This window comes from Heliangelus exortis, chromosome 3, assembly GCF_036169615.1.
Source record: "Heliangelus exortis chromosome 3, bHelExo1.hap1, whole genome shotgun sequence".
In the NCBI taxonomy this organism is placed as follows: Eukaryota; Metazoa; Chordata; class Aves; order Apodiformes; family Trochilidae; genus Heliangelus; species Heliangelus exortis.
In genome coordinates this window covers 40358452-40372876 of record NC_092424.1, presented here as the reverse complement: position 1 = coordinate 40372876, position 14425 = coordinate 40358452, and the positions used below count along the sequence as shown (strand labels likewise).

The 14425-nt window shown below is 42.5% G+C and overlaps 1 protein-coding gene across 1 annotated transcript in view; it reads right to left on the bottom strand.

Moving 5' to 3' along the window:
• Window positions 1-5716: 5716 nt before the first annotated feature.
• PAK5 (p21 (RAC1) activated kinase 5) overlaps window positions 5717-14425 on the bottom strand; it is a 90404-nt gene continuing 81695 nt past the window's right edge. The window contains exons 6-9 of the mRNA XM_071740282.1: window positions 13198-13324; window positions 10802-10927; window positions 8562-8696; window positions 5717-7959 (exon numbers count right to left, since the gene is read on the bottom strand). Of these exons, the coding sequence (XP_071596383.1) occupies window positions 7804-7959; window positions 8562-8696; window positions 10802-10927; window positions 13198-13324 (544 nt within the window). The 3' untranslated portion in view covers window positions 5717-7803. The remainder of the gene's footprint in view (window positions 7960-8561; window positions 8697-10801; window positions 10928-13197; window positions 13325-14425) is intronic.

The following is a 14425-nucleotide window of genomic DNA, read 5'->3' as shown; positions in this document are numbered from 1 at the left end:
CATGATTTGCCTTCTTATTTTGAAATAATATAATGCTTTCTACTAACCCCATGATACCTAATGGACTTGGTGCAAAAATACAGTCGAAATAGATGTCAAACATAGGATTTATTCTAGCAGTATTTTGGTTTGGTGAAGACATAGTGGTAACTCAGCATTCAGTGATATTTTAAGTTTTTATTTATTTTTTTAATTTCTAATTTCCAATATTCTTCTAATCTCTTGGCTGTTTCTTTCATATGTGTTTTGTGGGCAATGGTGTGTTTCACTCTGGTTCCATCCAGTTCCCACTGGAACCTTTGAGTTTCCTTGGCTCTGTTGTTAGTCCAGACCTCGTATCAGTTTAGGGCATGGAGAATACCTTACTGTTCTTGAGCTGTTTTGATTCATGCAGACTGTCTTCTTTCAGCTTAAAACAGGGTAATAAGGAAAGAAAAATGGTGAGAAGTGCAAGAGGAGAAACTTAACTGCCTTTTAATGCTGCAGCTGCCTCTAAAATTTACGAGGGGATTTTTAGATGAAGGTGAAACAAAGGCTGATGCAGCGAGAGCCTTCCTTTAGTTTTGTCTGATTCCTGATCTCATTTCTGTTATGCTCCCCTTTTTGTTTTCTCATGTGGGTGTAAGAAGCAAAATTACAATGTTAATGATGCTTGTGGCTTTGCCCTTTTAAAACTCCAGTGAAAGTGGAGCTGATTATTATTTAAAAAAAAAAAAACAGCACAAAACAATGGTTCTTTTAGAGGCAACCAGAAAAAGCCATAGGAAGCAGGAGGGTGAATAAAAGGATTAAAGTTTCACCCTTAGTAGAGGAGGCTGTAGTTATCAGCTTTGTCCTGCCTTGCTCCTGTCTGCCTTCCAGCCAGAAAGGCTCTCCCAGCCAGCTTCCATCAGTCTGGAGCATCTGCCCCTGTATTTGACATCCAAAAAAAAAAAAAAAAGAAAAAGGAAGCTAACAGCTGCACTGCAGATGTCAGAGGAGCCTCTCCATTGTCGTTTGTCATGTTCTGAGCATATTTGAGTAAGGTGGCTGCAGGAATTGAGGGATGGGGATGGCATGACTGTGTGAGTGAGTAGTGGTGGTGGCAGAATGGGACTGGAAATTGCACCAAACTGGAGACATCCCAGGCAGTGAGAGTTAGGTCCCCACTTTGTCACTTTCCTCCTGATAAGCTGCAGGTCTTGTCAGTTTGAGCAGTTTCTGCTCGTTTAGTAGAGTGTAATTAGAGATATAAAAGAGCTGGGACAGACAATAGTCTGTGAAAAATGGAGGAAGAGAAGGACTTCTTTGCAGTTAGAAACAAGAAAAATGATACTTTTTTTCTTTGTGTCATCTGTTTCTCTAGGAGGCCCCCTTAGAGCTTTTCTGCCCTTTGCTTTTCACATTATCAGCACCCATTCTCCCTCTTTTTTTCCTTTTTTTCTTTCTTGCAAAACTTTCATTAGTTGCATATCCATTTGGATATCAGAATCTTAAATGGGTGGCATGAAAAAGAACTGTAGTAGGAGCTGTAGTAGGAGCTTTACAAAGATGAGGAAAAAAGAATGATTTTTATGCGTGCTTGATTTCTGATGCCCCCCAATTTTTAACCCAATGCAAGGATGACTGTTCCAGGAGCAGACTCCCATGTCTCAGCTGCTTTCCATGGCCCCTGGGTGCATCCAGCCTTCCCACTGAAGCCAGCGTGTAGCTGGGGGCAGAGGCAGGGTAGCTGTAGAAAGTATTCCAAAATCTACACCTAAGCAAAGTCTTTTTTTGCTCCTTCCTCTCAGCCTCCTCCTTGTGCTTCCTCTGCTGGCTCCTCACACAAGCCCTCAGTGGCAATCCCATTTTTATTATAGATTCTTATATCCCAGAAAAAACATGCTGATTTTGCAGAGTGGGTTTGGAGGCTGGGAGGATCATCCACAGCTGGTGAGGGGTTGACATATACTTCTTAGAAGCAGAGCAGGAGGTGGGAAACCCACCCCTCTGCACCCCTACAGCATTAGACAGGCTACATTTAGCCTTTCTTAGCTTGAGAGCTAAGGGCTTACATGGAGCTGTTTGAAGGCAACAAAACCTGGGGCTTGGCTCAGCTGCTTTTGTGTCACCCTTGGTAGAGGCAAGGGCTGGTGGATGGAGCTGCTGGCTGAACAGATCTCCAGGCTGCGTGTTGCTGCAGCTGGAGTTTGTTGTGTCTTGTTCAAATAAAGCTGCTGGCAGTTTTTAGCCCCTTTTAGGTCATGTTGTTGCTTTCCCATTTTCAGAAAGTGAGCAAGACCTACCGGTCTAACAGGGAGACTCTCAAACAGCTACACGTATTTGAGATAGAAAAAAGATGCTAATTTATGGTTGAATTTGCAAACTAATTTCTCTTCATCCTTCAGTGATCCTGTAGGAGCAATCACAGCAAAGGAGCCTGATGAAAATATTGTATTCACTGCTCATAAGAAACCATTCTTTGCTGATCCCACTGCTTGATCACTGAGCAATGCTTCAAATTGATGGTAAGAGCCACCTGAGAAGAGGACAACCCCAAAAGCTGATATAGCTCTTGCAACCCTATAGCCATACACCTTAAGAACTTTTTTGTTTTGCATGGCAGATGATAGAGGTTTTCCTTAGGTAGTGCTCAGCATCACTGTCAGGCTCAAAGGGTCTGTAAGCTTTCAGCAACAGAGTTGCATGAATGCAGTAATTAATTTCTTGGTTTTCTGAATTAAGATAGAAAATAATTTCTTGTTGGCTGAAGTGGTTTTCCTCTTCTAGGAAGAAAGAAAATAGAAACAATACTTTCAGCTCAGTGACAGTCTGCATTATGCCCCAGGCTGATGTGTCTTGTTTAAAATTTAAATGTTATATTTAAAATATATATTTAAAATTTCAACACGAAGTTTTTTAAGATGTCAGAAGAAAATCCTTTCACTATTTTAATTCTACCCATCATTTTGCTAACAATTATTTACTGAATTTGACCTGAATTTTCCATTGACTTAAGTTTTCAAACCCTATTTTTGAGAAATTATGCATGAGAGAAGTTAAAAAAAGCTGTCCAGAACCCCTCCTGCCCACCAAACTGCAACAGCAGCTGGAGGATGGCAGAATTTATATTGTGATCTCATTTTATAATTTAGCTTTCACTCATCAATGGCTTATCATGGGCTACCTGCAAATTTGAACACTTTGCTTTATAGATGTTTGTGAGCACACTAGTTGAAGGTGGATAAATCTAAGAGACTTATCAATAAGGACCTGGAAGCACTTCCTAAAGCAGCTGTTAATGACTTACAAAATACTTATGATCAGAACTTTAATTATAAATTATTGATGTAATGTTGAGGAAGGGAGTTACATAGCCATTTAATACCCCAGCCTCTAGTAGCCTCTGCTACTAAAATTATGTGTGTTTGTGAGTACTTTTAGATCTGGTGAGCTCAAAAAAAACCCATCATCATTCTTTAGTGACAGGTGGGATAAATGTACTGGAGTTGCCATATGCAGAGCTCAGCCACAGCCGGTGCTGCAGCTGAAGATGATTTCTGGGTGAATGGATGCTCCCAGCATCTGGTATCCAAAAACTAAAACTAAAGAGCCTATCTTCTTTTTTTTTTTTTTTTTTTTTTTTTTTTTTTTTTTTCTCAGACACTCAACAAGGACAAGAGTGTGCAGGCCTCAAGGTTATAGTGATGGAGGAAACAGGTTCTGCAAGCAGGGACACTGCAGGGAGCAGGGTAAAGGCTCAAGAGCCACCAGGTTGTTGGAGATGGGACCCGGGAAGATCCTACAGAGATCACCCAAGAAACAAATTTAAAGAGGAGGTGATGACCACCAGAGTAGCAAACCATGGTTACTCCCTGCCTTTTTTTCTGGCTCTGGTTTTATTTGAAGCACTATGGGTAAAAGAGCCAAAAATAAGCCAGTTAAGAAATTGTTTCTTTTTGGTTTTGGTTTGTTTTGTTTGTTCTTTTTCAGTGCTGGCTCATGCATTAAGAAACGCTTACTGATGTTAGCAACCAAAGTAGTATATCTAATTTATAGGATTTAAAGATTCTTAGGAATCTTAAGAAAGATTATAGCAGATTCATTTTTCTGACTGATGCTAATGGGGAGCCTGGGAGGAATGGTTCCATTAGGCACGTGAGCATGGTCATGAGCCAAAAATTAAGGATGCTTAAGGGGGGGAAAAAAAAAAAAAAAAAAAAAAAAAAGAGAAAAATTCTTTAAGGGGGCAGGGAGGGCAGGAAAAGGAAGTCAGAAAAATTTGAACACATATGGGCTTTCTGGAGCACTTAATATACGGAGCTGTATGGGTGTACTCAGCACTTCTTAAAATTCTCTGTAATATATGACTGACCAAGACAGGTTTGTGTTGAGCCATGAAAGGTGGTGGTGTTTTGGGTTGTGGGTTTTTTTGTGGGTTGTTTTTGGGTTTTTTCTTTTTTTTTTTTTCTTTTTTTTTTTTTCTTTTTCCTTTTTTTTCCCTTATTTTTTCTTTTTTTTTCTCCTTTTTTTTTCTTTTTTTTTTTTTTTTTTTTTTTCTTCTGTGTATATGTGTGTGTGTGTGAGTGTGTGTGAGAAGGTGGTTATGGATATGTGTGGATACATGTGTATGGATATGTGTTGGGGAGGTTGGGGCTTTTGGGATGCCTAATACACAGTATCTTGATTTGACATGGTTATTTCACTAATATTTCTTTAACTAAACTACATCATTGCCTGACAAATGCACCAGTGGTTCCTGCCATGGGGCAGCTTCTTTTTTGTGCAAGCAGAAGAAGGGAGGTTGGTGCATGACAAATACTTCTGGAGGGGGTGGGAAAGTTCTGAAGGGGGGGGTTAGAGAGAACAAAGTATGACTCCCACACCAGGGTTTTTGCAAAGGCTGATTACAGGAGTTTGAACAATTATTTCCCTGCATTAGTCTGCCTCCCCTGCCCCTCTCCTCCCCCCAAATTTGTGGATTTTTTTTTTTTTTTTTTTTTTTTTTTTTTTTTCCCTCTCTCCAGTCATGTGGAGGATCTTTGCCTTTTCCAACCTTTTGGTCCTTGTTTGCTGAGTCAGATGTGCTTGGAACAACTGTGAAATCGACTTTTTTTTTTTTTTTTTTCCCCCTCTTCATTTTGGGCAGAGGCAAAGTCAGAATCTCAAGCTTATTATTCATGTCCTGTAATTCCTCCTAGGTGTTTATGCAGTACTTGTGCAGTCAATTAGGAGAAAAAAAATTACTGATCTGGCCTTTTTTTTGAAGTCTTATTCCTATCTTCTTAATTTGGAAAATTATAGCTGGACAGCAACATTTCACTCTTCAAGTAACTTAAACTAATAAAGAGAAGCAAAAAAGTACAAACCAACCTATTTTCTTCAGCCACTGGTCCCTGACTGTCAGCATTCTGTGGCTGGTGGGTATATAGAGGTAGAATCCAGTGGTTTTCCTCATCCTGAGCCCTCATGGAACTGGAGCTCAACCCCTGGGACCTTCACTGTGTTTGGGCTTTCGCTGCAACTCCTAACCCAGGAGCTGGGATAAGGATGTGATGAGCACAAATCACTATATATATTTCTATATATATATATTTATATATGTGTGTTTATATATATATATGTATATAATCAGCTATATAGTCCAAGATAATTTTTTTTTTTTGTTGTTGCTTGTTTGGTCCAGTATTGTGAGACCAAGTCAAATGTAGAAACCAAAAAAAAGGCATGGGGGGAAAAAGAAACACACTGAAAATTATAGCATTTATTAATTAATTTATTTAACTTGAATGTGCATTTGTCTCACCATTAGTTGGTGCTCACAAAAAAAACCCTTTTGAAAAACGACAAAACTTTCAGTAAACTTGATGAATACTGCTTAAAGTATCTAATGATAAGAAAGTTGCAGAAAATTCTTCACTTGTACAGTCTAAAATGTGCTGAATATTGAAGAAAAAAAAAACCAAACAAACCCAACAACTCCCAACAACCCCTTTTTAAAATTCAAAGATGGTTTAAAAAAGCTGACTTTTGTGGCTAGTATTACAGGTTGGCCTGTATGTCCCTGCCTTTCCTGGTGCAGCCTGTTTTCCTGAGTTGTCAAGACTACAAAAGAGAAAACACCTCTGCACACTGCGGGTGCTGCTGCTGGAGGGGGTGCGGGGGGTGCGGTCCTGGAGCGGGTTTGCGGCTGGAGCCAAACACATTTTCTTAAGTGTCTTCTTAAAATGTGCAAACAGGGTTGAGAAGAGAAAGCAGAGGGGAGTAAGACACGCAGCTCTAAGAACATTTATTCAATGTTCGAGATCATATTTAGCTCTTTTTTTTTTTTTTTTCTTTTAAACTGTATCTCTTCCTTCACATATTTAACTTTTTAAGGGCAGTACTGAAGGAGCTTCTTCACTTTTGGCAACTCTTTTATCCTGGAGGCAGATCTTTAAGAAACAGCTCCTGCCGGGTTGAGATGTTTAGTTATAATTTACTACAATAAATAACAATTCATTTATTCACTATGAAGTTCTATAATAAGAAAGAAACTAACTGTGTTTTCACAAAATTGGCTTTGCGTTTCTTAGCGATATTGTAAAATGAGGTCAGTAAGAAAAAAAAAAAAAAGAAAAAAACCCCCAAACTCTTGAAAAACATGGCTTTTGTATTGTACATAATTAAAAAGAACTAATCATTAATAAATAAAATTCATTTATCATTGAAATAATTATGAAGCACTTCTAAAAATTTTAAAGGCAAATCTATTCAGGCCTACAGTTAACATGCAAAGTCATCCAACAAATAACACAAAATTGTACCGTAGTAGTCAACTGGTTGCATCAACATTCAAAAAGGTCTAGACAGCAGCACGACTTCTATATGGCAAATGTCTCAAAATGCATCACAGGGCTCTGCTGGAGCGGGGAGGCTGCCTGCTGGGTGGGAGGGTGGGCTCCTGCCACCCCTTGCAACATCCAGAGTGTGACAGAAATAACTGAGATTTCTGTGATAAGAAAAGCAGCCTCGCAGTGGCACAAAATGAAGGGATGGCCCCGGTGTGAGAAGAGGACCCTTGAGCAACCAGCTGGTGCTCCCACAGGCAGCCCTTATCCTTGGCTCTCCAGGCTGACAGGATGAGTGCTCTCCTCACCCCGATGCAAAATCTGCAAATCCTTCTAACTTCCTAAAGGTGGGGTTGTTTTTTTTTTAACCATTTTTTTTTTTTTTTTTTTTTTCCTCTTTTCAAAAGGGTTAAAAAAGTAGGAAACTTTATCTTCTCAAATTCTTGCTAAGTTACACTTAATACTTCAACTAGCACAACAGTTACGTGACAAAGTACTGCAAGTTATCAAAACATACTGTACAGAAAATTACAAATTCATTGCAAAATACATTGCGCTGCTATGTCTGAGATAAAAAGTGCTTTTTTTTTTTTTTTTTTTTTTTTTTTTTTTTTTTTTTCAGAAAAAGGTTCTTCTGAAATAGAAGTGCCATAGCCTGCAATAAAATTCTGGTGTTTCACCCTGGTTGTGCTATCCTCTACTAATTATCTCCCAAACCTTGTTTGCACTCGGCACCTTCTGCCGGGATGGCTGAGAAAATGCCAGCACTGGGGAGCGACAGCCCCCGATGGAGTGTGGCCACCCCCCAGCTGGTGGCCAGGATTGCTCTCCAGTCCCTTGCAACCCCAGAGAGCACCTCCTTGGATTCTTGTACACAGTGTTACTTCCGCAAGGCTGGTTTTCCTCCACAAGGTTTCGCTTGTCCCTGCCCGCGTTTCTCACCCAGCTGCTGGGATTCCTGCGTGGTCACTATCCAGGCTCTTACCGACCTCCTCCTGAAAAGTTGCCGGCTTCAGCGGTGCCTGTGCTGCCTCATGAGGGGCACGATGCAAGAAGGGGGCCCAGCCAGTTTGAGAAAGGGGTGTCTCAACAGTTCCTGTGCAGTAGCTCTCTGCGAGGGCTCCCGCACAAGCATCGAGTCCAAGAAGCCCCGGAGGACCGAGGAGACCTGCGAGATCGCACTGGCGTTAGGGGCAGACAAAGTCACCCAATTCCAGACTATGCTGGGGTTGTGCACTTGGGAAGACAAGGGACACACCGAGCTTCCCTGCAATACTGAGCTGCAGGGCCAAGCAGCATCCACGTGCTGTTCACGCTGGAAGTATTTGGGTATCAGTGGGGTTCAGAACCACGCGCACTGCAGAGCTTCGTGTGTGGTGGGTAGAAAGGCACCAGCTGCAGCTCGGGTCTGACACAGCCACATGAGGGGAAACCAAAGGCTCTGGCACTGGGCACAGAAGCATTCCACCCACAGCAGGGCCTTGCTCTGCTTCTTGGGTGGGATGGAAAGTGCAGGGAGCAGGGGGGCTCTGCCCAGTGCCCTTCATTGGCATTTGGTGCAAAAGCAAAGCCAGGGGTGGGCACAAAAAAAGGCCACAGCTTCCCGATGGCTTTGGTCTTGCACCCTCCGCACAAGAATTGAAGGTAGGACCTACTGCTCAAGGTGGTACCTTAAAAATGCAATTTATCCTTTGGGCATGAAAATGGGTGGCTGTGGTTTTATTTAACATCTGTACATATAAGATCATCATCACATATGGGGAGTCTGACCTTGTGCATGTCCTTCACCCGGGGTGGTAAGTTGTCTCGGATGCGGCGCATGGCCTGCAGGGGTGGCTCGTTGAAGTAGGGAGGTTCCCCATCTATCATCTCTATCACCATGATGCCCAGGGACCAGATGTCCACCTGCAACACACAGCCAGTCTGTAAACACCGTGGGCAGTGCAGAGGAGGGTAATAAGCTCAACACTTGGTCTCACGCACACCTCTGAGCTGGCTCCCGCTGGTGTACCCACTGTCCGATTCAGTCTAAGCCAACAGTCTGCTGAGCCATCACCATAAATTTTTCATTTTTAACCAGCCAACAGGAATTATTTCTTCTGAGAAGTATGTGCATTGAAGAAATAAATTAGAACTAACCTACAAACCTGGGTGTGCAGCCTGTTTAGGTGATGTCCACTGGCAGCACTGCTAAGACAGGCTCGTTTGAGAGGCTGGCTGCACCCTCCTGAGCTGCCTTTCAGCTGCACTGATTTGCACCCACTGAATACCCTCCCCTCCCATAGGTGGGCTCTGCAATTCTGCAGGAAGATGCAACTAGTGAAGAGAATCAGTCACTCTATTTCTCCTGAACCTTAAAAGACTACAGGAACTCTGAGACATCAGAGCAAACTTACTTACTACACCCGGGCCCTTTTCCAGTAAGCACGGGTAACACAGTGTATAATCCCTTTGGAAAGAGATTCAGCTCCAGCTTAGAAAAAAACACTTTTTTTTTTTTTTTTTTTTTTTTTTTTTTTGTAGTTCTGGCCTGGCCTGCTACAGAGCTGCTCCAGAATCCCAAACCCCTGGTAAAAGAGCAAAAGCAGTATGGAAAGGCCTTGGTGGTATTTGGGCTGGAAAATGACAGGAATTAAATTCATCAATGCTATCCTTCAGCTTAAGTCCTAATTTATTTTTTTTTCCTTTCTCTTCTAGTGAGGAAACTTAATGTAGCCATAACTTCAACCACTTTATAATCCCTTCAGTGTTATTAATGGGCTAATAATAGCTGACGTTATTATCCCTGAAATGCCTTTACAATGCCACATGTCCTGGGTGACTCTGGGTGCCCATGGGGTGCTCTGGTGCGGATGCTCTCCCTGCCTGTGCCAAGTGGGTCCCTGCTGTGTGATGCAGCGTTGCCCATCTCAGGCCTCAGGTAATTTCCCCCTCTCTGCATGTATATATTTACATGTATCTGTGTGTAAGAATATATATATATATGTATATATGTACACCTTTGTCTGTCAGTTTTGCTCTCTGCAGCTGTTCCTACAGGCACGACCAAGCAGAAGATGCCTCCCTCCCCACACAGAGCAGCAAAAGCAGACAGATCCCTGGCCAGGGAGGGCTGAGTCACTGTCACTGCTGAGCGTGGGATTGGGGATTGCTCTTCCCAGGCTGGCAGTGCAAAAGTGCCATGACTCAGAGCTTCCTAAGGAACGGGGTACAGCACTGCAGAGCTGTCAAGTCCCCACCTTTATGGTCTCATCTGAAGGGCTTCAATTAGAAAGAAGAAGCGTGAATTGCCTTTTTCAGACCATTTGGCAGTGCTTAAAATAGCTCCCACGCTTCCCCAGCAACCTCCCCCATCTCTCAGCTAAGGAGACTACAAGGAATAAACTGATGTGGAGGGTAATGCTACAACAGAGGGTGGCAATCCAGCCCACCCAGCCAGCTCCTCTGCTTAGGACCCTACAGGACCATGCCTGTGCTGTTGCTGGAGCTCCTCCATGGAGGAAGGGGATCTCAGGCTTTAGCTGGGTGAAAGCAGAGTGGATCTCTGCCTGGAGCTCCCTGCAAATACTGCTGTGACCTGGCTGTGCAGCACGGGCATGTGATTTGGCTGCTGATTTGGCATATGCAGGTGTGGCCACCTGTAACCACAGCTCCAGCTCACAGGCTTGATATTAGGGATCATCAAAACTTTTGTGACGTGAAAACGATGCCAGTTTCCTTTACTACAGCACCTTAAGCTACAAAACGTAAAGGCATTACATTGTTTCACATGCTAAAGGAGTTGTTATTTAATGGCTTCACCTTGGAGAAATATTTTAAAAGAATTTTAAAAGAAGGTACAATGCAGCACTCCAAGGCAAACATAATTGCTATTTAGTTTATCTGCATAAATGCATTTGAACTGTTCTGACAGGGTTTGGTGGGGGTGGCCAAGGCCCCATGGAAAAGAAGAACAGAAAAAGAAGGGAAAGGAGCCACTGTGGGTTGGCACCCTGCCCCACTGTACTCACCTCAGTGCCATAGGGCAGGCGGGATATCACCTCTGGAGCCATCCAGTACGGCGTCCCAACCAGCGACTTCCTCCTGGGGACCTCCTTGGACACTTGGGCACAGAACCCAAAGTCCGACAATTTTATCTGGAAAGCAGAGAAAAAGGAAAAGCTCCTCTTGAATAACAAGGCAAACTCTCTTCAAGACACATCCCCAGATACAGCTTGCGGGAAGACAGGGACGGAGCAGCAGCGTTTGCCTGGAGTGGGAAAGCATCACAATTTTGGAAGTCTGGCTGAGGATAGCAACACAGCCTGGGGAATACGTGGTTAACTAAAACCAAGGAAAGGGAAAGGAGTTGGAGAGAGTGGAAATGGTGCTCAATCCTAAGATTGCCTGTCGTAGCTCATTGCCTCATCGCCAGCAAAAGATGTGGAGGTGATAAGTGTCTTGTATTATTTTAAAAAGAGAAGGAAAGGAAAAATCCTGAAGTAGCAGTGTGTTATAGTGAATCTATTATTGCATATATATAAACCCCACATTTGTATTCTATGTATGTATACTGATATTCAGTAATACACATCTTGTATTTGACACACATCACCCCTATTTTTTTTGCATCAGGTATACAATCTGTGGTTTTGCCAGAAAACAGATGAAACAAGAGTTATTCACCCCTTTTTCTCCTACCACAGAGAGCATGATCTAACATTTGCAGAAAGCAATACCCCCTGCCAAGGTTCTTTCAAAAGTAGGACCTCACACTGTGAACTGTCACTAAAGAAACTGTCTCCTTTATGCAGTAGGGGAGCTAATTTGGGGGAGGCAGGGAAGATTCTTCCAAAATGGTTGTAAGAGAAAAAGGGACCTGCTCCCTTTGCTTGGGAACTCAGGAATTAAAGACAGCACACTGTCCTTGAGTAGCTGTGGCAGTGACCTGAAATAGAAATAATGGGATACGCAAGCACTCCGGGAGAGCAGCTCTTGCTGTGTCATGTGCCTGCTCGTACTTTCATGCCAGGTCTTTTATTTTTTTTTCCCCCCCCTCCTCCCCCCAACAAAAATTATAGAAAATTATCGCTTCCCCTTCCCCGTTGTTGTACAACAGCCAAGGTGAAAACTCCAACCAAAACAAGCTGCTCTAAGCATTGCTGACATCATCCTCTTCCAGAGCCAGCTTGTTCCTTAGGGCTATTTTTTGGTTTGTTTGTTTGTTTTTACCCCTCAAGTACTTATTTGGAAGCTACTCTAAGGGTTTCCCTGGATGCTAGGCTAATCCCCAACACCCCCACGTCCAAGGCCATGTATCTGTACTTGGTGTCTGGGGATATGGAGTGAACCCAAATGGTCCCAGGACAACTGAAGTAGGAAGTGTCATAGATCCTTGTGTTGTGTAGACCAGCTTTTATTATCAGCACTGACTTGTTTTCTTTTGGAATCAGTATAGAATATACTGAATATACTATTTTTGAAACTAAGAGCATTACTTTTAACAGAATTACAAAATGATTGTTAGTATTTCTAAAACAAAGCCCATAATAGCCAAGTTCTCCACGCTAAATGTATTTTCCAGTTTACAGGCTGAAGAATGGAAGAAATAATGTGTATTTTGGAAGCAGAGCCCAATTTTCTTTTGTAGGAGCAGAAGAGGTTTTGCATATCTATTGCTCATTTGAGTACATAAAAGAAGACGATTTTCTAAAAAAAGATAATTGCACAACACAACCATAAAGAAATCTGCAATGCAGATAAGAAGTACAGGAGTAATGAGTATAATGAAACGCTGTATGCAGATCCCAAGAGCAGATCAGATGCTATTTCAGCAACATGGATTAAAAACACAACTGAAAAACTCCTACACACATGGAATTTTCTTTCCCTGAAAGGATTAACAGCAGCAGCCTGTGACTGCTGTGGGAAGATCTCTCTCCCTTGGTGATGTGGGAATCAAATTATAAAGTCAAGCTTTTGCTTAGTGAATCAGGCCAGGCCTGAGAAGACAAGAGTTTTACTTTCTAGAGGAGATCTAGGTTTGGTTCTAGACCAACCAGGTGTTCTTGGGCTCAGTCAAACTTGCTACATCTTGCTTTGGTCAAGGGTGTGTTGCTTTCTACTCAAATAATCACAGTGGAGCCACAAAGGGAGATCTAAATAGTGCCTAACTCAAGGAGAAATTAGGGACTTCTATTTAAGAGTGATTTCCCTGCATGCAGCACAGATGTCCACTGCCAGCCAGGCCAGGCCAGGCCTGTGTTTTTTTGATCCACCTCTCCAACCAGCTACTCCCAGGTCACAGCCCTCAGTTTCACATGCCTGTGTCTGTTTTTTTTTTTTTTTTAGTTAGTGTCACCTTGAACGTGCAGAGCTACTTTCATGTCAGCCCCAAGAGATGGGTGGGGAAACACTGGGCACTCACCCTTCCATCGCTGGTGAGAAGGATGGAGTCACTTTTGATGTCACGGTGGATGACACCCTGGTTGTGCAGGTAGGACAGGGCTCTCAGGACAGACAGACAGACAGTGGCTATCTGCTCCTCATTCATCCTGAAACAGAAAGGTGGGACAATGAGCTGAGCATTAATAAAGGCAGTGGGAAAGGGGAGCTGGAGAGAGGAGGCACCAGTCCCCCCTTGATGCCAGTGTACAGGCAGCCACAAGGTCTTTCAGGCAATGGCTCTGTGGGGAAACTCTCTGGTCCTATTTCTGTCAAAAAAAGGGAGATAAGGCATGAGGTACAACTGCAGTGAGGTTTGGGTCAGACTTCCTGCAGCACTAAAAAAAGCTGAGTATGCTGTGTGACGTGGTATATTACAGTGAGCCTGGTTCCCTTTGGGAAAATACAGAAATGCCTTATTTACAATAAACTTACTGATTGCCAAGGAGGGTAAATCACTGCTGGGATTGAAACAGGCACAGAATAAGTATGAGGAAAAAAACACTCATCAATTTTGCAGACAAAGCATCAGGCCCTGGGTGTAGCTCTTCAAGAGCATTTTCTTTGCTTTTATGTCTTCCGTAGAAAACATTCAGGGTAGTGCAGCAGAAAAATAAACATCAAGAGTCCTAACTTATCAAGCCTGGTGATGGCTGGGATGGGTGACATACCCTGATCCCTTCCCCATTGCTGTATGTCCCCAGCATCTCTACTACATGAAAAGAAGAACTCCTGCAGAGGCTTCTGCTTTAACTTATGTGCCTTTTGCAGTATTTTAGCAAAATCTTTGAGGCAAGGTCATGCAACATACAAAACCCCAACCAAACATAAGATTAAGGAAAGACTATTTTGGGTGAAAAAAACAGATGACAGTCCTTAAGAAGTGGTGTCCTGGGAACATCTATTTGCCATTGAACTCTTGTCTATCTAAGACAGAGCTTTTAATGTTTTGGGGAGTTAACAAATGACTTGCAATATTGTGATTTATTTCAGCACATCAGCTAAGGCAACACTAAAAAATAAAATACTTGTGTTACAACTCTGCTTTTGGTAAAATCTAAGAGTATCATTAAAATGTGAGAGACAGTAACTTTTCTATTTTACTATTTCTCACTTTTCTTCTTGCTCACCTAAATAGTCCCCCCACTGGAATGATGTGGAATTTGAAAAAAAAAAAAAAAGATTTATTTTTTTTTAATTCAAGAAGAAGA